Below are 24,669 nucleotides of genomic sequence, written 5' to 3'. Positions count from 1 at the left end.
AATTTGGTTGAAAAATGAGAGCGTGACAGTGCCGCCTCAACTTTCACGAAAAGCCGGATATGACGTCATCAAAGACATTTATCAAAAAAATGAAAAAAACGTTCAGGGATATCATACCCAGGAACTCTCATGACATATTTCATAAAGATCGGTCCAGTAGTTTGGTCTGAATCGCTCTACACACACACACGCACAGACAGACAGACACACATACACCACGACCCTTGTTTCGATTCCCCCTCTATGTTAAAACATTTAGTCAAAACTTGACTAAATGTAAAAAGAGACAGCACAACCGTCTCCCTCTGAATTGCTTAGTGAAATGGTAAATAGATCAGCGTGAAGTGTTTGACTCAATGACTGTGCCTAGCAATGTTACAAGTCAAGTGCAATACCGTTCACTGTATAGCAGAGCATGGAGACTGACCCATCCACAGTGACAATGGTGTATGTTGTGAACCAGTGGGGATGAGTGAGATCAACAAGGTCAAATTGATCACTGCAGGGAGCTTAAGTGAGATGGACAAGTTGACCTTTGCCCAGCGGGCGGTGTTTGTGGAGGGAGGGCTGATGGGTCACCAGGCTATGACAGGGGTGGGAACACTGGACCAGCTGGGTAAAATCAACCCCATGGAGAAGTTTGGTTTCACGCTGGAAGCCACTGTGTGGTACACGGTCAGCGGTGTGCTGCAGTACTACCAGGACATGGACACACAACACGACTGTCTCCAGGCCTCGCGTCGCTCCAGCTATGAAAACCAGCTGTTTGTGGACTGGCTGTCCAGCTATCCTCTCAATGATGTAGGTTTCCCCCAACACCATAGTGTACAGCTGTCACTCATTGTGGACTGGCTGTCTAGCTATCCTCTCAATGATGTAGGTTTCCCCCAACACCATAGTGTACAGCTGTCATTCATTGTGGACTGGCTGTCCAGCTATTCTCTCAATGATGTAGGTTTCCCCCAACACCATAGTGTACAGCTGTCACTCATTGTGGACTGGCTGTCCAGCTATCCTCTCAATGATGTAGGTTTCCCCCAACACCATAGTGTACAGCTGTCATTCATTGTGGACTGGCTGTCCAGCTATTCTCTCAATGATGTAGGTTTCCCCCAACACCATAGTGTACAGCTGTCACTCATTGTGGGCTGGCTGTCTAGCTATCCTCTCAATGATGTAGGTTTCCCCCAACACCATAGTGTACAGCTGTCACTCATTGTGGACTGGCTGTCCAGCTATCCTCTCAATGATGTAGGTTTCCCCCAACACCATAGTGTACAGATGTCACTCGTTGTGGACTGGTTGTCCTGCTATCCTCTCAATGATGTAGGTTTCCCCCAACACCATAGTGTACAGCTGTCACTCATTGTGGACTGGCCGTATATACGCCAACCTATTTGTTTTTTATTTATTTTTTAGTCTTGTAAAGAAGGAATTAATCGGGAAATTCCCGATTTTCAAGGATTTTTTAGTTTTTATACGCCTAACTCACTTTCTACTAATGCTAGGCCCTGTATTTTACTGGCGACCAGGCGGACGATTTGGCCATCCCTGCCCCCAATACCATAGTGTACTGTACAACCATCAACACTATATCGTATAGCAGCCTGTCTTATGGGTTTAGTGTACAGTGATAAGCAAAATTCCACTCAATTATGTTTGCTTAGCTTTAGACTAATAGGACTTAAAATACTGGCACCAAAATATGGCCAAGAGCTAAGGACAAAGAAACACACACACATTAACATATTTATCAACATCTCTAGTAATCAAAATTAGCAGGAGACAGAGAATCAACGTCCAAGTTTGTTTGTTTGCTTAACGCCCAGCCGACCACGAAGGGCCATATCAGGGCGGTGCTGCTTTGACATACAGTAAAACCTGCATCCAGCGGACCCTTAATTCGGCGGACACCTTTGCATAACGGACACTTCAAGTGAGGACGGATGTATTTTACACTCAAAAACACCTTAAAAGAGCGGACACCTCAAAGGCGCGGACGCGGACACTCTCTTTTGGTCCCGATTTGGTTCGTTACCTGTCAACAACGGTCCGCCATCTTGGTTCTGCAAATACAATCTCGCTGGCGATGTGAACGCGCGAGAAGCTTATTTTGTAAGCCAACGACAGCACTTGAAAGATTGATTTTTTGTATGGTGCACGCTCATTGGTCGATGCCGTGAATTGAACTCAACTCACAAACAAAAACAAGTTAGGGTTTCTACTTTCTGTACTGTGATGCATCTTCGTCTCATCCTTCGTCGATCGCGGTCTCATCATGTCAAAACGGAAATTTCTGACTTTAGAAGAAAGAGTCGATGTGATAAAGAAATTGAACGGCGAACTCTTCGAGTGGTTTTCGAGAGCTCGATCAAAGAATATTCCCGTGAATGGCTTCAGATAAGAAACCGATTGCATCTCTTTCTCTCTCTCTCGCTCAGTCGTTCTCTCTCTCTCTCTCTCTCTCTCTCTCTCTCTCGCTTAGTCGTTCTCTCTCTCTCTCTCGCTCGTTCTCGCTATCGCTCGTTCTCCGTTCTCTCTCTCTCTCTCTTTCTCTCGCTCAGTCGTTCTCTCTCTCTCTCTCTCTCTCTCTCTCTCTCTCTCTCTCTCTCTCTCTCTCTCTCTCTCTCTCTCTCTCTCTCTCTCTCTCTCTCTCGTTCTCCGTTCACCCTGAAATGCTGACAGCTGTCATGAACTTGAGTAGCATTCTGAAGATGTGCGTCTGAACCAAACCAGACTGATTCTGGTTTTGTACATGTACATGTTGCATGTTGAACTTGTTTTCTTTGTCACTTTCTGTATGACTACATGTAATGCACAGTTTAGAATAAAACTATTTGGCTGGGTTTTTTCTTCCCAAAAAATGTCTGCGCATTCATATTCAAAAGAAAGGACACCTTTGTACAAAGGACAGTGGCAAGGTTCCCCAAGGGTGTCCTTTGCTCGCAGGTTTTACTGTATAACGTGCGCCACACACAAGACAGAAGTCGCAGCACAGGCTTCATGTCTCACACAGTCACATTATTCTGACACCGGACCAACCAGTCCTAGCACTAACCCCATAATGCCAGACGCCAGGCAGAGCAGCCACTAGATTGCCAATTTTAAAGTCTTAGGTATGACCCGGCCGGGGTTCGAACCCACAACCTCCCGATCACGGGGCGGACGCCTTACCACTAGGCCAACCGTGCCGGTTTATCAACGTCCAAGTTAAAACTAGGAGTCAACAGCATAATTTCTTGTAACTTTCATTCAGAATAATTTACAAATTAGCTTGTAATGCCTTTTGTAGTTGTAGTGTATCAATGGAATGAGATGGTGCTGTTGCAGAATATAGTGGCATGACTAGTAGGTTCCCTGACGTAAAAAGCTCGGACATCCTGGGAGACTGCCAAGCCTACTGACTGGCTCCATGGTCAAAATTCATTGCTTATGATCTTCCTGTGGTGAACTTTGGTGAGGTAGTAAAGGATGACTGCCAACTTGTGGTGGAGATATATATATATATATATTTGATTGTATATATAGAGGTTACAACACGAGTGTTTTTTTTATATGGCTTGTATGTCAGTCAAGACCCAGCGGATGAATATCAAGGGACTCACGAGCCTCTGGCGAGTGAGTCCCTTTGATATTCCCGCTGGGTCTTGACTGAAATACAAGCCATATACAAAATCACGAGTGTTGTAAACTGTATATCCCATGAAGATCCAAAAGACAACGTCTGACGGAAGCATCAAGCTTTAGTTGTCTGTTCAGATGAGGCACCTCTGCACATACATTATTCTAAAGGCACGTCTGTTGATCCATGTCAAGTCGGTGCATAATGGTGGCTTGGTTGTCCCCGTCAGCTGAAAGCCTCTTACACGGATTTGACTGAATACCTAGTGGTTACACACGCATCTCCTGAGAACTTGGACACCTTCATCGTCTAGAAGGGCCTACTGCACCACAGAAGAGCTAGAAAAACTCGCAAATTGCATCGAACAGCTTGTCCAGAGAACAGTCGTAGTCGATGATGTACCGATAAGAACGTGTGTACCAGGTACACTGTAACTTCACATGAGCATAACATTGCTTCTCGAACGGACTGGGTTTTTAACGATTGCTAGTTTGACTTCTGGTTTAGTTGAGAGCACGAGCACACATACGGCTTGTCATGTTGATCACAAGAGAGAAAAACAGAACTGCGAATAGAAGGAAACATAACAGATTACGTCCCCATAATATGACGCGATGGATGACAGACTTCATGAAATCTATGACGCTGTGATGATAGTCTCGGCAAGACGAGACCAAAACTAAGCTATAGCACTGAACGACTCTCGCGCATGTTCTCAAAAGCGTGGTGACCCCTTGCACATCCGGTCTTACAGGTACATTTGCTTTTGGAATGTCAAGGACGACAAGAAGTAGAGCCAGCTATGATGTATTTCGTGCACCCTTATTTATCCACTATTTTATGTGTTAGAAGAGTGCAATAGTTACATCATGGATTTGACAAGAGTACAATGGAAATACAAGAAATATACCTAGAGTACATTTACAGAGACAAAGAAGGGAGGTCATGGGATATATTATATATATATATATGTCTACCTGCTTAATGTCTCAATATTTGATTGATCTTCCCATTGCAGAAACCTACTTCAGAACTGCAGCAAGCCATCCAGCTTGGCATCGGGCAGAGTATAGGTGGACTGTCTTCTAAACCAGAAAGAGATGTGTTGATGCAAGATTTTGCTGTCGTTGAAGTGGTCTTCTTTCCAAGGTACACTTTGAATACAATGCTAATGGCTAGGAGGTGTGTGTGGGTGTGCGTGCGTGTGTTCATCAGCACAGGCGGACCTGCTTCATGTAAGCTGTCTGAAGGACTCTTCTCATCAGTAAATTACATACTCTTTTGCTCTTTTGTTCTTGTTTTTCTCTGAAACTGCTGTATTAAAGCAGTCTTGCTGCATTTTGTCACAGAGCTCTGCTTTTTATATTTAGTCAAGTTTTGACTAAATATTTTAACATCGAGGGGGAATCGAAACGAGGGTATGGTGTATGTGCGTCTGTCTGTGTGTGTGTGTGTGTGTGTAGAGCGATTCAGACTAAACTACAGGACCGATCTTTATGAAATTTGACATGAGAGTTCCTGGGTATGAAATCTCGGAACGTTTTTTTCATTTTTTTGATAAATGTCTTTGATGACGTCATATCCGGCTTTTCGTGAAAGTTGAGGCGGCACTGTCACGCCCTCATTTTTCAACCAAATTGGTTGAAATTTTGGTCAAGTACTCTTCGACGAAGCCCGGGGTTCGGTATTGCATTTCAGCTTGGTGGCTTAAAAATTAATTAATGACTTTGGTCATTAAAAATCTGAAAATTGTAAAAAAAAATAAAAAATTATAAAACGATCCAAATTTACGTTTATCTTATTCTCCATCATTTGCTGATTCCAAAAACATATAAATATGTTATATTCGGATTAAAAACAAGCTCTGAAAATTAAATATATAAAAATTATTATCAAATTTTTTTTTTCGAAATCAATTTAAAAACACTTTCATCTTATTCCTTGTCGGTTCCTGATTCCAAAAATATATAGATATGATATGTTTGGATTAAAAACACGCTCAGAAAGTTAAAACGAAGAGAGGAACAGAAAAGCGTGCTATGCAGCATAGCGTAACCACTACCCCGCTCTTCTTGTCAATTTCACTGCCTATGCCGTGAGCGGTGGACCACGAGTATACGGTCTTGCTGCGTTGCATTGCGTTCAGTTTCATTCTGTGAGTTCGACAGCTACTTGACTAAATATTGTATTTTCGCCTTACGCGACTTGTTGTATTTTCAATTTGTCAGTACTTTTAATTTGTGTTTGGTTCATTGTGGGATATGACTGAGTACCTTCATAATTGTAATAGTTCTGTTGATGCTAGGCCAGAAGATTGAGTGAAAGGTGTGCATTGGTAACGATGTGTCACGGATAGCGGATAGCAGACAGGCATCATTGGCCTTAACTTCATCGGACCAGATAGCAGACAGGCATCATTGGCCTTAACTTCATCGGACCAGATAGCAGACAGACATCATTGGCCTTAACTTCATCGGACCAGATAGCAGACAGGCATCATTGGCCTTAACTTCATCGGACCAGATAGCAGACAGGCATCATTGGCCTTAACTTCATCGGACCAGATAGCAGAGAGAAAGCTCTTGTTAGGATTGACAAAGAAATTATGTTGACCTTTGCAAGGAGAAATGTCAGTTCCTGAGATATGTGTTCTGTGTTTCTGTGAGAGCAGTCACCTGTTTGTGTTGACAGGTGTGGAGAAGTTTCAGTGGTTGAGAGATGTGTTTCAGTGAGTGCAGTCACCTGATTGTGTTGACTGGTGTGGAGAAGTTTCAGTGGTTGAGAGATGTGTTTCTGTGAGAGCAGTCACCTGTTTGTGTTGACTGGTGTGGAGAAGTGTGTGTCATTGAGAGATGTGTTTCAGTGAGTGCAGTCACCTGATTGTGTTGACTGGTGTGGAGAAGTGTCAGTGGTTGAGAGATGTGTTTCAGTGAGTGCAGTCACCTGATTGTGTTGACTGGTGTGGAGAAGTGTGTGTCATTGAGAGATGTGTTTCAGTGAGTGCAGTCACCTGATTGTGTTGACTGGTGTGGAGAAGTGTCAGTGGTTGAGAGATGTGTTTCAGTGAGTGCAGTCACCTGATTGTGTTGACTGGTGTGGAGAAGTGTCAGTGGTTGAGAGAGATGTGTTTCAGTGAGTGCAGTCACCTGATTGTGTTGACTGGTGTGGAGAAGTTGCAGTGGTTGAGAGAGATGTGTTTCAGTGAGTGCTGTCACCTGATTGTGTTGACTGGTGTGGAGAAGTGTCAGTGGTTGAGAGATGTGTTTCAGTGAGTGCAGTCACCTGTTTGTGTTGACTGGTGTGGAGAAGTGTCAGTGGTTGAGAGAGATGTGTTTCAGTGAGTGCTGTCACCTGTTTGTGTTGACTGGTGTGGAGAAGTGTCAGTGGTTGAGAGAGATGTGTTTCAGTGAGTGCAGTCACCTGATTGTGTTGACTGGTGTGGAGAAGTGTCAGTGGTTGAGAGAGATGTGTTTCAGTGAGTGCAGTCACCTGATTGTGTTGACTGGTGTGGAGAAGTGTCAGTGGTTGAGAGATGTGTTTCAGTGAGTGCTGTCACCTGTTTGTGTTGACAGGTGTGGAGAAGTTGCAGTGGTTGAGAGAGATGTGTTTCAGTGAGTGCAGTCACCTGATTGTGTTGACTGGTGTGGAGAAGTGTCAGTGGTTGAGAGAGATGTGTTTCAGTGAGTGCTGTCACCTGTTTGTGTTGACTGGTGTGGAGAAGTGTCAGTGGTTGAGAGAGATGTGTTTCAGTGAGTGCAGTCACCTGATTGTGTTGACTGGTGTGGAGAAGTTTCAGTGGTTGAGAGATGTTTCAGTGAGTGCTGTCACCTGTTTGTGTTGACTGGTGTGGAGAAGTGTCAGTGGTTGAGAGAGATGTGTTTCAGTGAGTGCTGTCACCTGTTTGTGTTGACTGGTGTGGAGAAGTGTCAGTGGTTGAGAGAGATGTGTTTCAGTGAGTGCAGTCACCTAATTGTGTTGACTGGTGTGGAGAAGTGTCAGTGGTTGAGAGAGATGTGTTTCAGTGAGTGCAGTCACCTGTTTGTGTTGACTGGTGTGGAGAAGTTTCAGTGGTTGAGAGAGATGTGTTTCAGTGAGTGCTGTCACCTGTTTGTGTTGACTGGTGTGGAGAAGTGTGTGTCATTGAGAGATGTGTTTCAGTGAGTGCAGTCACCTGATTGTGTTGACTGGTGTGGAGAAGTGTGTGTCATTGAGAGATGTGTTTCAGTGAGTGCTGTCACCTGATTGTGTTGACTGGTGTGGAGAAGTTTCAGTGGTTGAGAGATGTGTTTCTGTGAGAGTAGTCACCTGTTTGTGTTGACAGGTGTGGAGAAGTTTCAGTGGTTGAGAGATGTGTTTCAGTGAGTGCAGTCACCTAATTGTGTTGACTTGTGTGGAGAAGTGTCAGTGGTTGAGAGAGATGTGTTTCAGTGAGTGCTGTCACCTGTTTGTGTTGACTGGTGTGGAGAAGTGTCAGTGGTTGAGAGAGATGTGTTTCAGTGAGTGCTGTCACCTGTTTGTGTTGACTGGTGTGGAGAAGTGTCAGTGGTTGAGAGAGATGTGTTGTGTTTCAGTGAGGGCAGTAACCTGACGCCAGCTCACCACTGCAGTGACTTTCGATTCAAAACCTACGCTCCTGTCGCATTCCGTTACTTCCGTGACCTGTTTGGTATCCAGCCTGAGGATTTCATGGTAACCAACCCTTTCATGCACTCATAAGCTGTACATGAAAAAGCTTTTTGTGCTTTTTTTGTGTGTGTGACATTTTTGTAGTCACAGATGCAAGTGTGTCCTGGCATGATGTCTGTGTACATGTTCTGCAACCCGTTTATCAACGCACTCTTTTGTAGCAGACAGAATTCCGATTGACGGCCGAGACTGAATTGTTACGCGAAATGTTCCTTTCTTCAACCCACGGTTTGACTAGCTGTTCTTTTAGCCTAAATGAGCCTCCTGGTGTGATACCTGAGTCAGATTGATCTTTTTACATTTTGTCAAGTTTCGACTAAAAGTTTTACCATAGACTAGGAATTGAGATGAGACTGGTTGTGAATGTGTGTGTGTGTGTGTTTATAGAGCGATTTCCAGGAAACTAAAGGACATATCTTCATGATATTTTACATGCAAATTCTTCCATTTTTGACTCACATGCGAAGCAAAAGTGAGTCTATGTACTCACCCGAGTCGTCCGTCCGTCCGGACGTCCGTCCGTCCGTCCGTCCGTCCGTCCGTCCGGAAAACTTTAACGTTGGATATTTCTTGGACACTATTCAGTCTATCAGTACCAAATTTGGCAAGATGGTGTATGATGACAAGGCCCCAAAAAACATACATAGCATCTTGACCTTGCTTCAAGGTCAAGGTCGCAGGGGCCATAAATGTTGTCTAAAAAACAGCTATTTTTCACATTTTTCCTATTTTCTCTGAAGTTTTTGAGATTGAATACCTCACCTATATATGATATATAGGGCAAAGTAAGCCCCATCTTTTGATACCAGTTTGGTTTACCTTGCTTCAAGGTCAAGGTCACAGGAGCTCTTCAAAGTTGGATTGTATACATATTTTGAAATGACCTTGACCCTGAACTATGGAAGATAACTGTTTCAAACTTAAAAATTATGTGGGGCACATGTTATGCTTTCATCATGAGACACATTTGGTCACATATGATCAAGGTCAAGGTCACTTTGACCCTTATGAAATGTGACCAAAATAAGGTAGTGAACCACTAAAAGTGACCATATCTCATGGTAGAAAGAGCCAATAAGCACGTCTATTAACTTCTGCTAATACTTTATCAGGGATCACAAATGCCTGCATAAAATAAACAAATTGGGAAATCAAGAACGTTTTTATTACAATAATTTTACCCATGATACTCAAATTTTTTTCTCCCATGCCGCAATCAAGCGCTTAACAGACGTAATTCGCTCTGTCCAATTTTCCTCAACGTCAGAGGCTGATATGTCATTACAAAAATAAATTCCCAAAATCTTTAATTTTTTCTTCCAATTGAAATCATCAAAGGTGTCTTGACAATGTTTTTGACTTCCTAGCCACATGGCTTCACATTTCGACAGATTCAACTTTAATCCGGAAACGTAGTAAAAAGAATCAAAAATCAATAAGGCATGTTTTAAATCCGTTTCGCTTTTCAAAAATAACGTTACATTGTCAGCATACAAAGCAATTTTTAACATATCATCCCAAAACCTATCATTTAAACAATTCAAATTCGAAATACCGTTAACATTCTTATTCTGCCTAATCTTAATGGCTACTAACTCAATTGCCAAAACAAAGGCTAAAGGCGAGAATGGACATCCCTGACGGATTCCAGACTCCACTGGAAAATACTCAGACAACCAGCCTGCATAATTAACACAACTCTTGGCATCTTTCATCAAAACTTCGACCCAAGTTACAAACTCCGGGCCAAAGCCAAATTTTTAAAAAACATTTATCATAAAGTCTTTTGAAATACAATCAAATGCATGAAACATGTCGATGGTGACCAAAAGACCTGGTTTATCTTGCACATTCATTTGATCTATGACGTCATCAATCAATCTTAACAAAGATGAAACTTGCCTCCCTTTAATATATCCATCCTGATCAGGATTAATCACATTATGTACAACTTTGTTCATGCGTAAAGCCAGACACTTCGCCAGTAATTTATAGTCACTGTTTGTTAGCGAAATTGGACGCCAATTATTTAATTCATCTCTCGGAAGGTTTTTGGCTCACGTAAGTGTAGCCTATGCGATGATAAACTTTGTCTGTCTGTGCGTGCGTGCGTGCGTGCGTGCGTGCGTATGTATGTATGTGTGTATGTCTGTGGTAGAAACTTTAACATTTCCGAGTCTATGGATTACGTCAGTCTCGGTCAAAAGTGTTCGACGTGTGTGATAGAAACTATTTGAAGACGTCACATTATGACGTAAGAGGGTTAGACGTCACGCAAAGGAATTACTGAAAGTCTCGGTCATTGTTATTGTGAGCGGGCCGAGACTTCTTGGCAGATCCAGGGTCTCGCTTTCTTGCTAATAGTTTCACCTATGCTTACTGTGTGTGTGTGTGTGTGTGTGTGTGTGTGTGTGTGTGTGTGTGTGTATATGTGTGTGTGTGTGTGTGTGTGTGTGTGTGTGTGTGTGTGTGTGTGTGTGTGTGTGTGTGTGTGTGACGGAGTGATTGAGTTTGTGTTACTGTTTGTCGATTTCTTACGTGAGCCTTGAAGGCTTCGCCTCTTGTTACCTTTATGAATTATTACACAATGACAGCATTTCTTTGAGACGCAGACAAACTACCATTATCAAATGCTGCTGAAAAAGAACGTGATATAAATATACTCACTCGAGACCAAAATACTTTAATAAATTCAATTGTAATGCCATCAGAACCTGGGGAAGAACCATTTTTCATTTGTTTTAGTGCGTGCAACAGTTCATTAGCAGTTAGAGAGCCCTCGCAGCTGTTCTTATCTTCGTCGGAAAGAGAAGGAACGCTGCAGCCTTGCAAAAAATCGTCAACATTACCAACATTATCTACTATATCTATTTTCTTTGTATACAGATTCATAAAATACTTTTTTTGCACACTGTGTATTTGTTTTTGATCTGTACACACTCGCCCTTCATCATCTTTCACGCGATCCATAACCTTTGCATTTGCACATGCTTTTTCCAAACTCAAGAAATATTTTGTGTTTTTCTCCCCTTCCTCGACCCATTTAGCGCGAGCTCTAACCTGAGCGGCTCGTGCCCTTTTTATTTCCATTAACTCGAGTTGCATTTTCACGTGTTCACGCTTTGCTTGGGTATCATTACAGTCAGGATTCTTACTCAAGTAAACGTCTAAATCATTCAGTTTATTACACAAATCTGCAACTTCATTTCTCCTTTGTCCCGCAGTGGGGCACTGCGGTTATGAAATTAAAGGCCCCTCCTGTTTTTGGAACCGCAGGAGCTTTCTAGTTTGCTGTTAGGTAGATTTTTGGTTCCTCTTTCCTGTCATGCTCTCTTTTTCTTCATGAATTCTTTTCTTTTTTCTGCCTTCTTGCTCATTCACCTGTATTTTTTCCAAAAATCTCTTCTCTTGCCGCTTGTCTCGCGATTCATGTATAGTTTAATCTGTTAGTGTTCTGATGTAAGCCCAGCAGTAGATAGGTTAAGCCTATTTTAACATACTGGAAACTGGTAATCTTCCAGTAGGTATTAATTTAGTTTTACTAAAGCCTGCTGGGACACAAGTAATGGGTTAGTGCATTTGTAAACAGGAATCGCTTGACAAGTGGCCCCCTTCATCCCCCCCTTCCTCGTCCTGATATGGCTCTGCGTAGTCGGCTGGACGTTAAGCAACAAATAAACAAACAATTTCTCCTTTGACACTGTTTATTTTTGCTATAATTAATGGTAAACTCTCTAATTTTAACTTTTAGCATTTCCCAATCCAGTTGACAATCTAATTCTTCGCTACAAAATCCTTCAATAAAAATATTCATTTCATTAACATAATCAATATCTTCCAACATCAAATTATTAAACTTCCAATAACCTTTGCCTCGTACAATCTCACTTACTTTCAATCGAACCAGGCACCCTCTATGGTCTGAAAAAGGAACACTGACAATGCCACAATCAAAGTTCAAATCAAAAATACCGGAGCTAACCAAAATGTAATCAAGTCGTCTGGCAATAAACGGAGTCTTTCTTGACCAGGTAAATTCCTTTGTATCCGGGTTGAAAAACCTCCAGACATCATACAAATCACATGTGTTAACCACATCATTAAATTTGGCAACGTTATCCCCAGAATGATTCTCGCCAGCTATAACATCCATTTCATTATTCAACACGCAGTTAAAATCACCACATACTATGATCTCATCGCATTCAAAACTTTTAATTTTTTCCGTCAACTCATCCAAAAATTTAACTTTTTCTTTTGTTTCGTTAGGTGCATACACATTTACAATTGCAACTGATTTATTTTTTATTCTAATACATGTCACTAAGATTCTCTTTGACGAGAACAATACAGAGACATCTTCACTAACATTCTTTCCGAACAAAATCATTTGACCGGCGCTGTGCGATGTCCCTTCATGGAACACGAAACCATTCTTCCATTCTTTCATCCACTCGTCCGACACACTTCCCGTTATGTAAGTCTCCTGTAAACATATTACATCGTATTTCTTTTGTTTAAGAAAAGTAAACACCGATTTTCTTTTCATCTTTGATCTGATCCCTCTAACATTTAAAGAGAAAACGTTCAATGAAGACGCGGCCATAAGGAAAGTCCGTGGGCAATAACGGGGTCGTTATCCGTGTGGCACGTGGGGTATGTGCGATTATTTGTTGTCATACCTGCCCTGCTTTCCAGCTGTGTCACTGGACTGCGGGGAATTTCCGCCCTCACGTGACCGCTTGGGAGTGGCCGATCGCTGTCTCGGTTGAAAGTCAATAGTGGTTTGCTTGTCTCTCGCTTGTCTGTCTTTGTCTTTGTTGCCTTTACCTTTACCGTTCTTTTTGGCGTTCGATGAAGCTGCAGGAACGGGGGTCGAGAGGGGAAGGGCTGGAGTCGAGGAAGCGATGGGGGGAGGGAGGATGGGGACAGAGTCCTCGAACTTCTCGCTTTCGGCGTTGCTGCCACGCTCGTCGTCGTCGTTGTCGTCATCGTTGTCGTCATCGTGGTCGTCGTCAGCCAGTTGAGCGTGGGGGGGAGGGTGGTCGACCGCTCCTAGTCCGGTAGGACGGTCCCATACTGACTCCATGGCGACGGCCTGGCAGGCAGGGTCTCCCCTCTTGTGGCCACTGACGCGGCATGCTGAGCAGGTGACGTCACTGGTGCACTCGAAAGCACGGTGGCCGGGTCTCAGGCATCGGCGACACGTCAGCGTACTCGGGTCGACCTTGGGTTGTTCCCTGTGATAAATCTTGGCAGTGAAGCCCCCCACCTTCAGCGACTTTTCCAGCGGAGTGGATGGCACGCTGATGAAGAGGAAGCGTCTCCCAGTGATGAACCGGGTGAGCTTCCCGTCTCTGTCTCGTGTTTTCTCCATGATGGTGTTGGAGCGAAGGGTAGATCCAACTCTGACAAGCGCCGATTCTATGTCAGCATTCGCTACCGAGATCGGTATGTCTGACACCCAAACCTTGGTAGCAGGGCTGTCCTGACCGTTCGACCCATGTAGAATGAAGGGGTTCTTGTCGTAGGTATTAACGGTTATCCCACGCAGAGAGATGCTGTTGAGAAGTAGGGCTGTGCGAGCGCCTCGTGTTGTGGGGTAAATCCGCCATAAACCACGGATCTGCTGCGCCCCGGTGATAGTCTCTGAACTGCTTGCTCTCTCGGCTGCCAAACATATTTCCAAAGTTTCGAATTGTGTATCAAGATCCGGAGGCAGGTCGCGCCTCAGAATGAAGACTGGTTCTACCATGGCTGACGATCGCGTGTGTGTTTGTGTACCTCGACGTAAACAGATATGTTGTCACACGTGTGTGTGTACCCTCCGGCGAGTCACGTCGCTTGACCGCCTTTGGTTTGACTATGACACAGATAGGACGCTGTTTACACACGGATTGTCACTGAGTTCACGTGCAGGGCTGAATACACCTATGGTAGTGTTCACGCCTTGCAATAAGAAAAGATCAAAGGTTCGACAGAAAATTAGCTATCTAGCAGACTTTAGTACATCTTTGCATAATGTTTTTACATGATATACACACGTGTGATTTAAACGATTATTATCTCACGGGTGTCTCTCTCACGTATGTAGGATAAATTTAGTTTCAAATAGGACACACACAAAAAGAAACAAACAACTAAAAAGCAACCAAAACTTTTAGCACTCTTGTTTTGATTGTCTCACAAACTGTATGATTTGACGAGAAAATGAAATTACTGAGAAAATTTAAAAAAGTCAGTTTCAACACAGATTTTACAAAGCAGTATGGTCTCTTTGCTGTCACGGTCTAACCAACCAAACAGGGTCAGCCATGAATAGTTAAAAGACCGTTTTTGCGAATTTCCTGCTATGCCAACACCATGTCCTGTACAAAAGACAAAACTTCTCTTTCCGTGGTTGTGTCAGTTTCAGCGGCGACACTGTCATTGGCACTGTCATTTTCAAGAATGACGCTCGCCGCGTTTTCACCTGTTTTTGACCCAAACGTAGCACAGGATGCCGTTCAAAAGCCAAAGGTGTTCAGCTTTTGTTAAACTTTGGCAGGCCTTAGTTTTATTTCGGTGGCATAATTTAATGAGCTTCGTCAAAATGTCTCGAACTGAAAGCAAAAGCTTATAGTCAGTTCGAGTTGTCTCCCGTACTCCTAACTTTAGTATGCTGCAGACGGGTGTACTCAAACGGCTCATATCGCAAACGGTTCGGAATTCCCAAAAGTGGGCTTCATAGTTGTTAAACTAATGGAAGCCTTTGTGTGTGTGCAGGTTTCATTGTGTGCAGAACCATTGACAGAACTTTCCAGTCCAGGGGCGAGTGGTTCCTTTTTTTTTTTTTCTTTTTTCTTTGCCAAGCACATCATTGTGGGGCTTTTAATGAATAACATGCATCCGTCCACTCACAATATATTTTCTTTCATCCTTCAACATTTACCACTCAAAAAGTATATAGTATCAAAATTAAGAGACAGGTCGTGCTTTGATTTCGCTCCTAGGCCGATTTTGCTGTCTGCTTGACACCCACCGGCCTCGGCTCCCCGTCTGCTCCTAGCTGTTTCTAGCTGGTGAGATTGTTCCTTACATTGTTGTTGTTTGCTTTGTTCATTCTGCTGAGAATTTTTCGTCCGCAGGACTTATGAATTTTGCTCAGTAGTTTGTTGTTGTGGCCGCCATTTTGGTCGCCATTTTTTGCTAGCACGTGTTGTTTTTTGCTGGTTAGTTTGGGTCCGGCTACGGACTTTGAGCGTTTTACCAGTAGCATTTGTTAGCTGCTTTGGTAGCTTGTATGTGGTGCTAGTTATTCTGCTGAAGTTTTTGCGTCCTAGAGACTTGTTTACTTTTCAGTAGTTTGTTTTTCTCGCGTGACAGTATGTCGGATAGTGAGAAAAGCGAGCTGTGAAGGCCGAGGGTAAGGGCAAGGGCCCTGGTAAATCTAAGTCCTCGGCTTCCACCTCTTCTTCTAAGAACCCCATAGTTCATGTTTCTGATCCGAAGACTACTCTGTCTTTTCTGTGCCTTTTTCGGCGCCGGAGGAGACTTCGTCTGGCTCTCGGGCGGCGGGTTCGGCCGCTACCGCGTCCGTCTCTAACCCTGTACCTGCGCCGGAGGCTGGCGCTCTTGTTGCTAGCCTTTTGTCTTCTTTGATTCCAGAGATTAGGACTCTTGTCCGTACAGAAATGTCGCGTGCGGATCCTGTGACCAGCTCTGCCTCCCTCCCGGGGGTGTGCCTGGCGTTTCCGGATCTCCTGCCCAGCCTGCTGGCTCCCGTGATGTCTCTGGATGCCTTTCACCGGGAGGCGTTTCTCTTCTTGACCGGCGCTCGGTGGCTTCCGCTTGCGGGAGTACACCTGAGCAGGTCCCTTCGGGGATGCGGTCAATGCAAGGTATGTGCTCGCAGCAGCCGACTTCGGCAGCTGCCCTTCCGGTGCCGCGGAAGTCACTTCGCGATAAATTCCGGTTCGGTTCCCGCTGCTTCCGTTGGGTTGCCGGTGAACGTTGGACACGGTTTGCCCTCTGGGCATACAGGCTTTGTGCCTACGTTGGGACAGCAGCATACACACACTTCGGTGGTGGCTGCTAGCTCCTCTCGACCACTGTTTTTGGCGTCTGATGCATCTCAACTTCCTCTCAGTCAGGACTCGAGTGCCATCTCTTGCCAACAGGAAGGTTAGGTCATCAGGGTGTGGGCAGTCCATGGCCCCTTCTGGTTTGAGCTTTGCCCTTTCACAGCAGCCGGTTCCGGCAGCTTCGCTTCCGGCCTTGACAGGAAGTGTAGGTCAAGCGGGTAGTGCACAGGTTACTGTCACTTCCGGTTCCGGCCTAGGGTTTACCTTCGGGTTCCGGGCTTCAGCTCGCACGCGGCTCAGCACCAGCCTTGACATAGCGCTGCTGTGGCTGCCGCACTTCCGGCTCCTCCCGGATTTTCTGGTTCAGTTCCCGCTGCTTCCGTTTGGTCGCCGGTGAATTTCGAACAAGGCTTGCCCTATGGGCATACAGGCTTCATGCCTCTGTTGGGACGGCAGCATCCACACACTTCGGTGGTGGCCGCTAGCCTTCTCTTCCACTTTCTTCGGTTTTTGATTCCTCTCATCTTCCTCTTGGTCAGGGAATGAGGTCAATCGATTGCCAGCAGGAAGGACTTCAGGCCTCCGGCCAGCTTCAGGGTGCGCTCGAAGCTGCCGCGAAAGTCACTTCACGCTATTTCTGGAAGAAGCTTCGTCTTCGGCGCCTGGTCCGTCGGCGATGGCTGATTTCCGGCTGGCAAAAGGGGAAACAGCTACTTCTGGTTTGAAGAATCACCTTCAGTAGCTTTTCAACTTCCTCGCCTCTTCGCCAAGCCCCCTCCTTTCGGCAGCGGGTTGCCCCCGGCGTCAGTTCCATTGCTGGTTCCTCATGGTTCAGCTACGGAGCTGGCAGGCGAATACTTTGCCGCTCCTGCGCAGGCTTCCTCCTTCGTGCCCTTAGCGGCTCAGAGGAAGTTGCCTTGGCCAAGGACGTCTCGGATCCTTCTGTTGTCCGTTGCCCTTCCGCGTGCGCTGTTACCAGTCACGCCGGAACTTCTTTCGCTTCTTACGAAGCCATTGAGGAAGGACTCTGTTCTGCCGCTCTATGAGCAGCCTCTCCTATCCTCTGAGGAGGTGGGCTGACAACTTTTGGGACTCAGTTCCATTTCCGAGACTCTCCTGCGGGCGCTTTCTCGCGCTCTGACAGGTTCCTTGGCGCCCTTTACTCTTAGTAAAGAGCAGGACGCGGAGGACCGCCTTTGGCTTGACCGCCTTTGGTTTGACTATGACACAGATAGGACGCTGTTTACACACGGATTGTCACTGAGTTCACGTGCAGGGCTGAATACACCTATGGTAGTGTTCACGCCTTGCAATAAGAAAAGATCAAAGGTTCGACAGAAAATTAGCTATCTAGCAGACTTTAGTACATCTTTGCATAATGTTTTTACATGATATACACACGTGTGATTTGAACGAGTGGCATAATTTAATGAGCTTCGTCAAAATGTCTCGAACTGAAAGCAAAAGCTTATAGTCAGTTCGAGTTGTCTCCCGTACTCCTAACTTTAGTATGCTGCAGACGGGTGTACTCAAACGGCTCATATCGCAAACGGTTCGGAATTCCCAAAAACGCAAGATTTGCGCTGCACAACCGCGAGAGTGCTCAGTCGCTTTTTGAAAATGTGTATCTTGAAAGGAAAATATGGAATATCGCGCTGTTCGAAGGAATGGAGTTCTTATCGGACAATGACCGCGCTCAGTTAAAAATGATAGGACATCTGACCGCCATGCGGCTATGTGAATCGGACATTTGAGCCCTTCAATCGGTCTATGTCCGATGTTCGACGCCTAACGACATCCCTGCTTGTGTAACTGTGACACTTAAAGTTATACACAGTCTTGCTTTAGTCAGTGTAGAAGTCATTTCACGCAGTCTTCTGTGAGCATCTAGACACAGCCGTCATCATCTTGGTAGTGGGCTTCATAGTTGTTGAACTAATGGAAGCCTTTGTGTGTGTGCAGGTTTCATTGTGTGCAGAACCATTGACAGAACTTTCCAATCCAGGGGCGAGTGGTTCCATTTTCTATTGTACACATGATGATGAATTCATTATCAAGACTGTGCAGCATAAAGAAGCAGATTTCTTGCAAAAGTTGCTGCCAGGATACTTCTTGGTGAGTTGCTGCTTGTTTCAAACCGCGAGCAAATTGTCTTTACAAGACCTGTTGAACAAGAATAGTTATAGAATTAGCAGTACTGACAGACAGAGTGGTGAGTATTGTACTTGCCAGGCCACTGGGAAATTGGTCAGTGAACATGGAAGTTCGCTCACCCAGTGTAAGATCATCAAACAAAGTCCCAAAGTCCCATGTGACCTACATTGTGCTGATTCTGGCCTGGTTACTGTCAGCAAGAAGAACATATAGCTTCAGACAACTTTATAATTTCATGGACAGCAGCTCATCACACCATGCAGAGCGCTCAAACAGCACCTCTCATTCGTGACTGAGATAGCAAAAACCTTTTGTGAGAAGTGGAGAAGAACAATTATATAGAAAGTAACAAAAAAACTACAAGTCAAACACATCATTAACATGGATTTTACTAACCAACAGACTAAATATTTTCTGATCATCCCATGTGAAACTAAAAGTTAATTCTGTGACAGATCTGTTCTGGTTTACTTGGGTAGAAAGTTGTCTGTCTTGTAGATGTACATGTCTCAACAGAGATTGGTATTAGTGCTTTCTTCTGGGAACTGTTCGCATTCCTGAAATGAAGAGTTCCTAGTTCATTTTTGTTGCGATTTGAATTGAGACACATGTATGGTTTGAGTGAACAGTTGTTGTTCTGTTATTGTCATTTTTCGGCAACAGCCGGAGTAAGTTGTATACATCACATGGGCGTTATTTATTTAAATGCCAATCTGTTCTTTTACAGAATATTAGTCAGAACAAAAGGACACTTCTACCAAAGTTCTATGGTCTCTACTGCTATCAGGTGAGGAAATGACGTGTGTGTTGATTTCTGTTGAAAAAGTGTTGTGGCTGTATTTCATAATTATTACCTTTTCACAAAGTTAGTTGACCTCTGTCACATGTTCAAATCTTTTCACACACACCTAAAAGTACATTAAATTACATATCTTATCCCAATTCACATATATAGCAATTTACTTCAGCTGAGTGCTAGAACGCTGAACTACGCTTCACCCTGGTAAGGGGGGAAGTAACCCTAAAAATAGAACGGCCTTGACGGTCACGTGTCACCGCCAGGTCAAAGCTACCTCCCTACATGCACTGCGCATGCATGCTCTCGCCGCCATCTTTTAGTCATTCTATCTTTCAGAGCTGACGTCTGAGGACGTGTTTTGGATTACACTCGGGCTTTTATTAGCCCACTGCAGTACTTACCCTGGCACACGTCTGTATCTTAGCTTTCTGGCTGAGATTGGGAGAGATTTTTCCAGTTCTCTTGTATTATTTACGTTCGTTTGCCTCAAGTTAGTCGTTGTTTACTTTCGACGTTCAAGACTAACGCCAGTATGGCAGACAGTGGGAAGAAGAAACCTAGCACCGGACAGGTTGTGACCTCTGAGTCCCCGTCTAAGAAAGCGGCAAAGAAAGCAAAGGTTTCCAAAACCACAGTTGGTGTGTTCGAACCAGTTTCTAAGAATTCATTCACAGTAGAAATTGATGATCCTAAGAGTCCAGCAATGCCGGCGTTGAAGCAGGAATGTAAGACAGTGCCGGTTAAGACTAGCACAGTGGCAGAGAAGGAAGATATGTCAGCTATGTTTGCATCGTTTAGCGAACAAATGCGATGCATGTTTTCAGCGGAGTTACAGTCGGCGAGTGCACAGTTGCTCTCTCCATTCGGGAGCGGAAGAAGCACGCGTGCGAGCGAGGGTTAAGGCAACCCCGTCAGCCTCAGTTACGTCCGCCGATGTCCACGCTGAACATACCTCGGGTGAAGATGGAAGTATGTCCTCATCGTGCATCTGCTTCCGGGATCGACAGCTTCACTAAAGGTACCGTAACTGTCCCACAGGGAAATATGCAAGTGCCAGCCTGGTCTAATCAGGATTCAGTGTTGGCACAGCGTTCCCAATTCCACCCGACGCCGGGCAGGAAGCCGTCAATAGACAGGTATCTTGTTGGGGACTCACCCCTCAGGTGCTTGCTCTTCGTATGGGAGACACGCAAGTGCCAGTCTGGTCTAATCAGGATTCAGTGTCGGTACAGCGGTCCAAACTTCCTCCACGGGAGCAGGAAGCCGTCACAAGTAGGGTATCTTGCTGGGGAATCACCTCTCAACACCCTCATTTCCGGTTGATACCGCCTATGACGATGCAAGTCAATATGGTGGCGAACTTCCGGAAGGAGAATCGGAATACGGGGCTTCCGCTATGGAGGAGGATACCAATTTCCGGCTACCAGCCAAGCTACCCCAAGCGGTAGCAATGGCAGCACAGGTAGCTTCACGGTACTTTGAGGAAGGAGTGGTTTCAGCGGAAAGTTCGACCGCACCACCACCTTCTGCGGTTGGGGATTTTCGCTCAACACAGGAAGAAACACAAACTTTTAAGTTTCGTGAATCTCCCTCAGTGGCTTTTGAGGTGTCAAAGATTCTGGCTAAGCGTGCGTTTCACGGGAATGTGTTGCCTGATTCAGTGCCTCTTCTAGTGGCGCACGGTCAGGCACCCGATTCGGCCAAGCCGTGGCTGGCTGACGCACAACGAGCTTCTTACGTCACACAGCATGTGGCACGGAAGTTTACGTTGAACGCTATTCCACACAATCCCATCGACTCCTACTCTTTACCACGTGCGACGCTCCCGGTAACACCGGAGTTGGCGACGCTCAGAGAAGACGGCTATAACAAAGACAGATCTGTTCCTTATACAGAAGCCTCTCTCTTAGCTGTGGAGGAAACAGGGAGATACAACTTGGAGTTAGCGTCTCTGTCGGAAACATTGCTCAGGTCTCTCTCCCGTTCTATCGCAACGTCACTAGATCCACTTGAGTTTCGGCGTGACGCGAGCGAAAAGGACGTAACGACGCTGCTCGCTACTTTGGCTAAGGTCTCAGCAGAGCAAATGCGTCTTTCTGCTCATCTATACGCACATGCAGTGCACACGCGCAGGTCCGCGTTTCTGTCTGGATCTAGAATTCAGGATAAAGCCACGCTTGAGGTTCTCAAGCTTTCGCCTTTCACTGAGGGTTCCTTTCTAGGACAACCATCGCTCGACGCGCTCCAGAAGGAAACCCAAGACAATCGGGACTTAGCCATAGCTAAGTTAGCTCAACATGGTTTTCCTAAGGCTCAGAGCAAGAGCTTCGGATCGCCTAAACCTTCCTCCCCCTCGGCGAATAGGGGCAGGTCAACACAAGCCAGCTCTTCTTCACGAGGAAGGGGAAGAGGCGCACCTTACCCTAAGAAGAAGCCATCTTTTGGCAACTCTAGGGGGTCAGGACGCAAGCCACACCCCCAATGATGCGTCCCCGAACCGCTAGCCCACGCAACCATCACACGTTTGGTTGCAGGCGGTCCTTCAAGGGCCCTTACACACTGGTTGCTAAAAGTAAACAGTCAGTGGATAGTGAGTATAGTGCGTTCGGGGTTCAGGCTGCTCTGGAAGGAGGGGAAGGCTCCCGTAACCAGAGCGCCACCGCCGTTCAAGTTTCCGGTCAAAACGGAAGCAAAAACAGCGATACAAGCGGAAATCTTGTCACTGATACAGAAAGAGGCGATCGACGAGGTAACGGACCACAACTCCCCAGGTTTCTATGGGAGAATTTTCGTGGTGCTGAAGGCTTCAGGGGGCTGGCGCCCAGTCTTAGACTTGTCCCCTCTGAACAGATATCTGAGACAAATCAAGTTCACAATGGAGACAACCGCGTCCGTCAGAGACGCACTCAGACCAGGGGACTGGGTGACGTCGATCGACCTGACAGACGCATACTTCCACATTCTCATCCACCCTTTAGACAGGAAGTGGCCGAGATTTCGGTGGGGAGAGAAAATGTTCCAATTCAAGGCACTTCCCTTCGGCCTATCGCTTGCACCTTGGATTTTCACGATGGTTGTACGCCAGCTTTGCGCCCTTGTCAGGCAGCAGGGCGTACGGCTCAGAGCATACCTCGACGACTGGCTTATCCTTCATCAGGATCGAGAAGTTTGCAGTGCCCACACTCGGCTTGTTCTGTTTCAAGCCAACGAGTTGGGTTTTTCTGTAAACCAAACCAAATCAGAACTTACGCCATCCCAGACCTTCATGTACCCGGGAATGAGCTTCGATACGATAAATTGGTTAGTCCGCCCCTCACAGAAGAGGATAGACGAACTACAGAACCTAGTGATATCTTTAGCATCACAGAAGCAAGCTCCAGTCAAGGTTCTGGCATCAGTGCTTGGACAAATGGAATCTATGGCCACACTTGTCCCTTTGGGGAGAGTGCACAAGAGGCCGTTCCAAGCAGCTCTAAATTCGATTTGGAACCCCTCCTCCCAGGGATGGCAGGTTTCGGTTCAGATAGAAAGCTGGTTTCAGCAGACCACAGAGCAGTGGCTGCAACCCTGGATCTCGCAGGGAGTCCTCATCACTCCCCCTCCCCCGGAGGAGGATTTGTTCACAGACGCCTCCCTATCAGGCTGGGGTGCTCATCTCTCTCACCACACAGCCTCAGGCACGTGGACAGCAGGTCAAGCCCTCTCACACATCAATGTGCTCGAGTTAGAGGCTGTAGCCCACGGTCTCCAGAGCTTTCTATCGCTAGTGGCAGGCAAGCATGTTCGTCTTCACACAGACAATACAACAGTTGCAGCCTACATAAACAGGCAGGGAGGTTCTCGCTCTCACACGCTTTCACTCAAAGCATGCCAAATACTGAAGTGGTGTCACCAGCATCAGATCTTGTTATCAGCCAAACATCTGCCAGGAAAACTAAACGTTTTGGCAGACGCACTCAGCCGATCCTGGAAAATTCTCCACACAGAGTGGACGATCACCCACCATGCGCTTCAGCGTCTGTGGGCGCAGGTCGACAAACCACTGGTCGATCTTTTTGCAACCCAGTTCTCAAGGAGATTATTAGTGTTCATATCCCCGTTTCCGGACCCGGAAGCCTGGAAAGTGAATGCACTGGAAGTCGACTGGTCAGGACTCACGGCTTACGCTTTTTCACCATTCCAACTTCTTGGAAAAGTGCTGAGGAAAGTGGAGTTGGAACGACCATCCCTCATTCTAGTCGCTCCAATGTGGACGAGTCAGCACTGGTTTCCGGATCTCCTCCATTCCTCTAAACTTGGAAAAGGGAGAATTACTGCTACCACGCACCGGCATTCAACACAAGAACCCACAGTCCCTGCTCCTTCACGGTTGGAGACTGTGAGGAGCTCCTTGCGACGTTCGGGCGTGTCGAACAGGACCCTGGATTTAGTTCAAAAAGCGCACAAAGATTCTACGAGCTCAGTGTACGCTTCACATTGGACAGGATGGGTTAAATGGTGTTAAGAGAATCAGGTCAATTCTGTCTTCCCACGATCTATGCAGGTACCCAATCACTTGTCCTGGTTAGCATCTCAGGGCAGCTCTCCCTCATCTCTCCCTCATCAGCTATTTACGTTGAGGCAGCTAGGTCACAACATTAACCTCAGTGGGGTTATAGCTAGTGTCCTGAAAGGCGCTTCAATAGGTTTTGCTAGAACCAGAGCCCCAGTTCCCGCATGGGATCTCTTCCTTGTTCTAGAATTTCTAAGATCGCAAGACTTTGAACCTTTGCAATTAGCAAGCCTAGTTAATCTTACTCGTAAGACACTTTTGCTTGTTCTTTTGGCCACAGCAAGGAGAGGCAGTGAGATTCACGCCCTCTCAGGATTATCTAGAGACATAGCTTTTGAAAAGGATGGTTCTATACCTTTACGTTTTAGGCCGGAATTTCTAGCCAAAAACCAGAAGCCTGATCAAACTTCTCCTATAATTAGAATTCTTCCGCTTAGCAAAATTCTTGCACCAGGAGACCCCGATATGTCTAACTGCCCAGTTAGAGCTCTTAGCAGTTATCTGTCCAGCTAAAACGCAGAAACTTCTTTTCTTATCTCTGAATACGGCTAGGGACAAAGACATTTCTAAGGTGACTTTGGCTAAATGGGTCTCAATGCTGATAAAACAAGGTATGAGTGGTGGCACAAGCAGAAAAGGGGGGCGCAGTCTGTTCTCCCTCTTACATCAGCAAGGACGCATGAGGCAAGAGCCTGGGCATCCTCTTTAGCTGTGCTAAGATCAGGAAGACTATCTGAAGTCCTCGATTCTGCCTACTGGGGATCGGAGGACGTTTTTATCAACTATTACCTGC

The 24,669-nt window shown here is 45.7% G+C and overlaps 1 protein-coding gene across 13 annotated transcripts in view; it reads left to right on the top strand.

The window, feature by feature from the left end:
• LOC138950940 (phosphatidylinositol 4-phosphate 5-kinase type-1 alpha-like) overlaps nt 1–24,669 on the top strand; it is a 136,135-nt gene that overhangs the window by 24,614 nt on the left and 86,852 nt on the right. For all 13 annotated transcript variants that reach the window (XR_011450883.1, XR_011450882.1, XR_011450880.1 and 10 more), the window contains exons 4-7: nt 4,641–4,771; nt 8,194–8,311; nt 18,334–18,486; nt 19,253–19,312. Coding sequence is in view for 4 of the 13 variants with exons in the window: in XM_070322655.1 (XP_070178756.1) it covers nt 4,641–4,771; nt 8,194–8,311; nt 18,334–18,486; nt 19,253–19,312 (462 nt within the window). In the remaining 9 variants the exon portion in view is untranslated. The remainder of the gene's footprint in view (nt 1–4,640; nt 4,772–8,193; nt 8,312–18,333; nt 18,487–19,252; nt 19,313–24,669) is intronic.

This window comes from Littorina saxatilis, linkage group LG16, assembly GCF_037325665.1.
Source record: "Littorina saxatilis isolate snail1 linkage group LG16, US_GU_Lsax_2.0, whole genome shotgun sequence".
In the NCBI taxonomy this organism is placed as follows: domain Eukaryota; kingdom Metazoa; phylum Mollusca; class Gastropoda; order Littorinimorpha; family Littorinidae; genus Littorina; species Littorina saxatilis.
The sequence above is the reverse complement of the archived record's forward strand: the minus strand, read 5'-3'. Positions and strand labels throughout refer to the sequence as shown.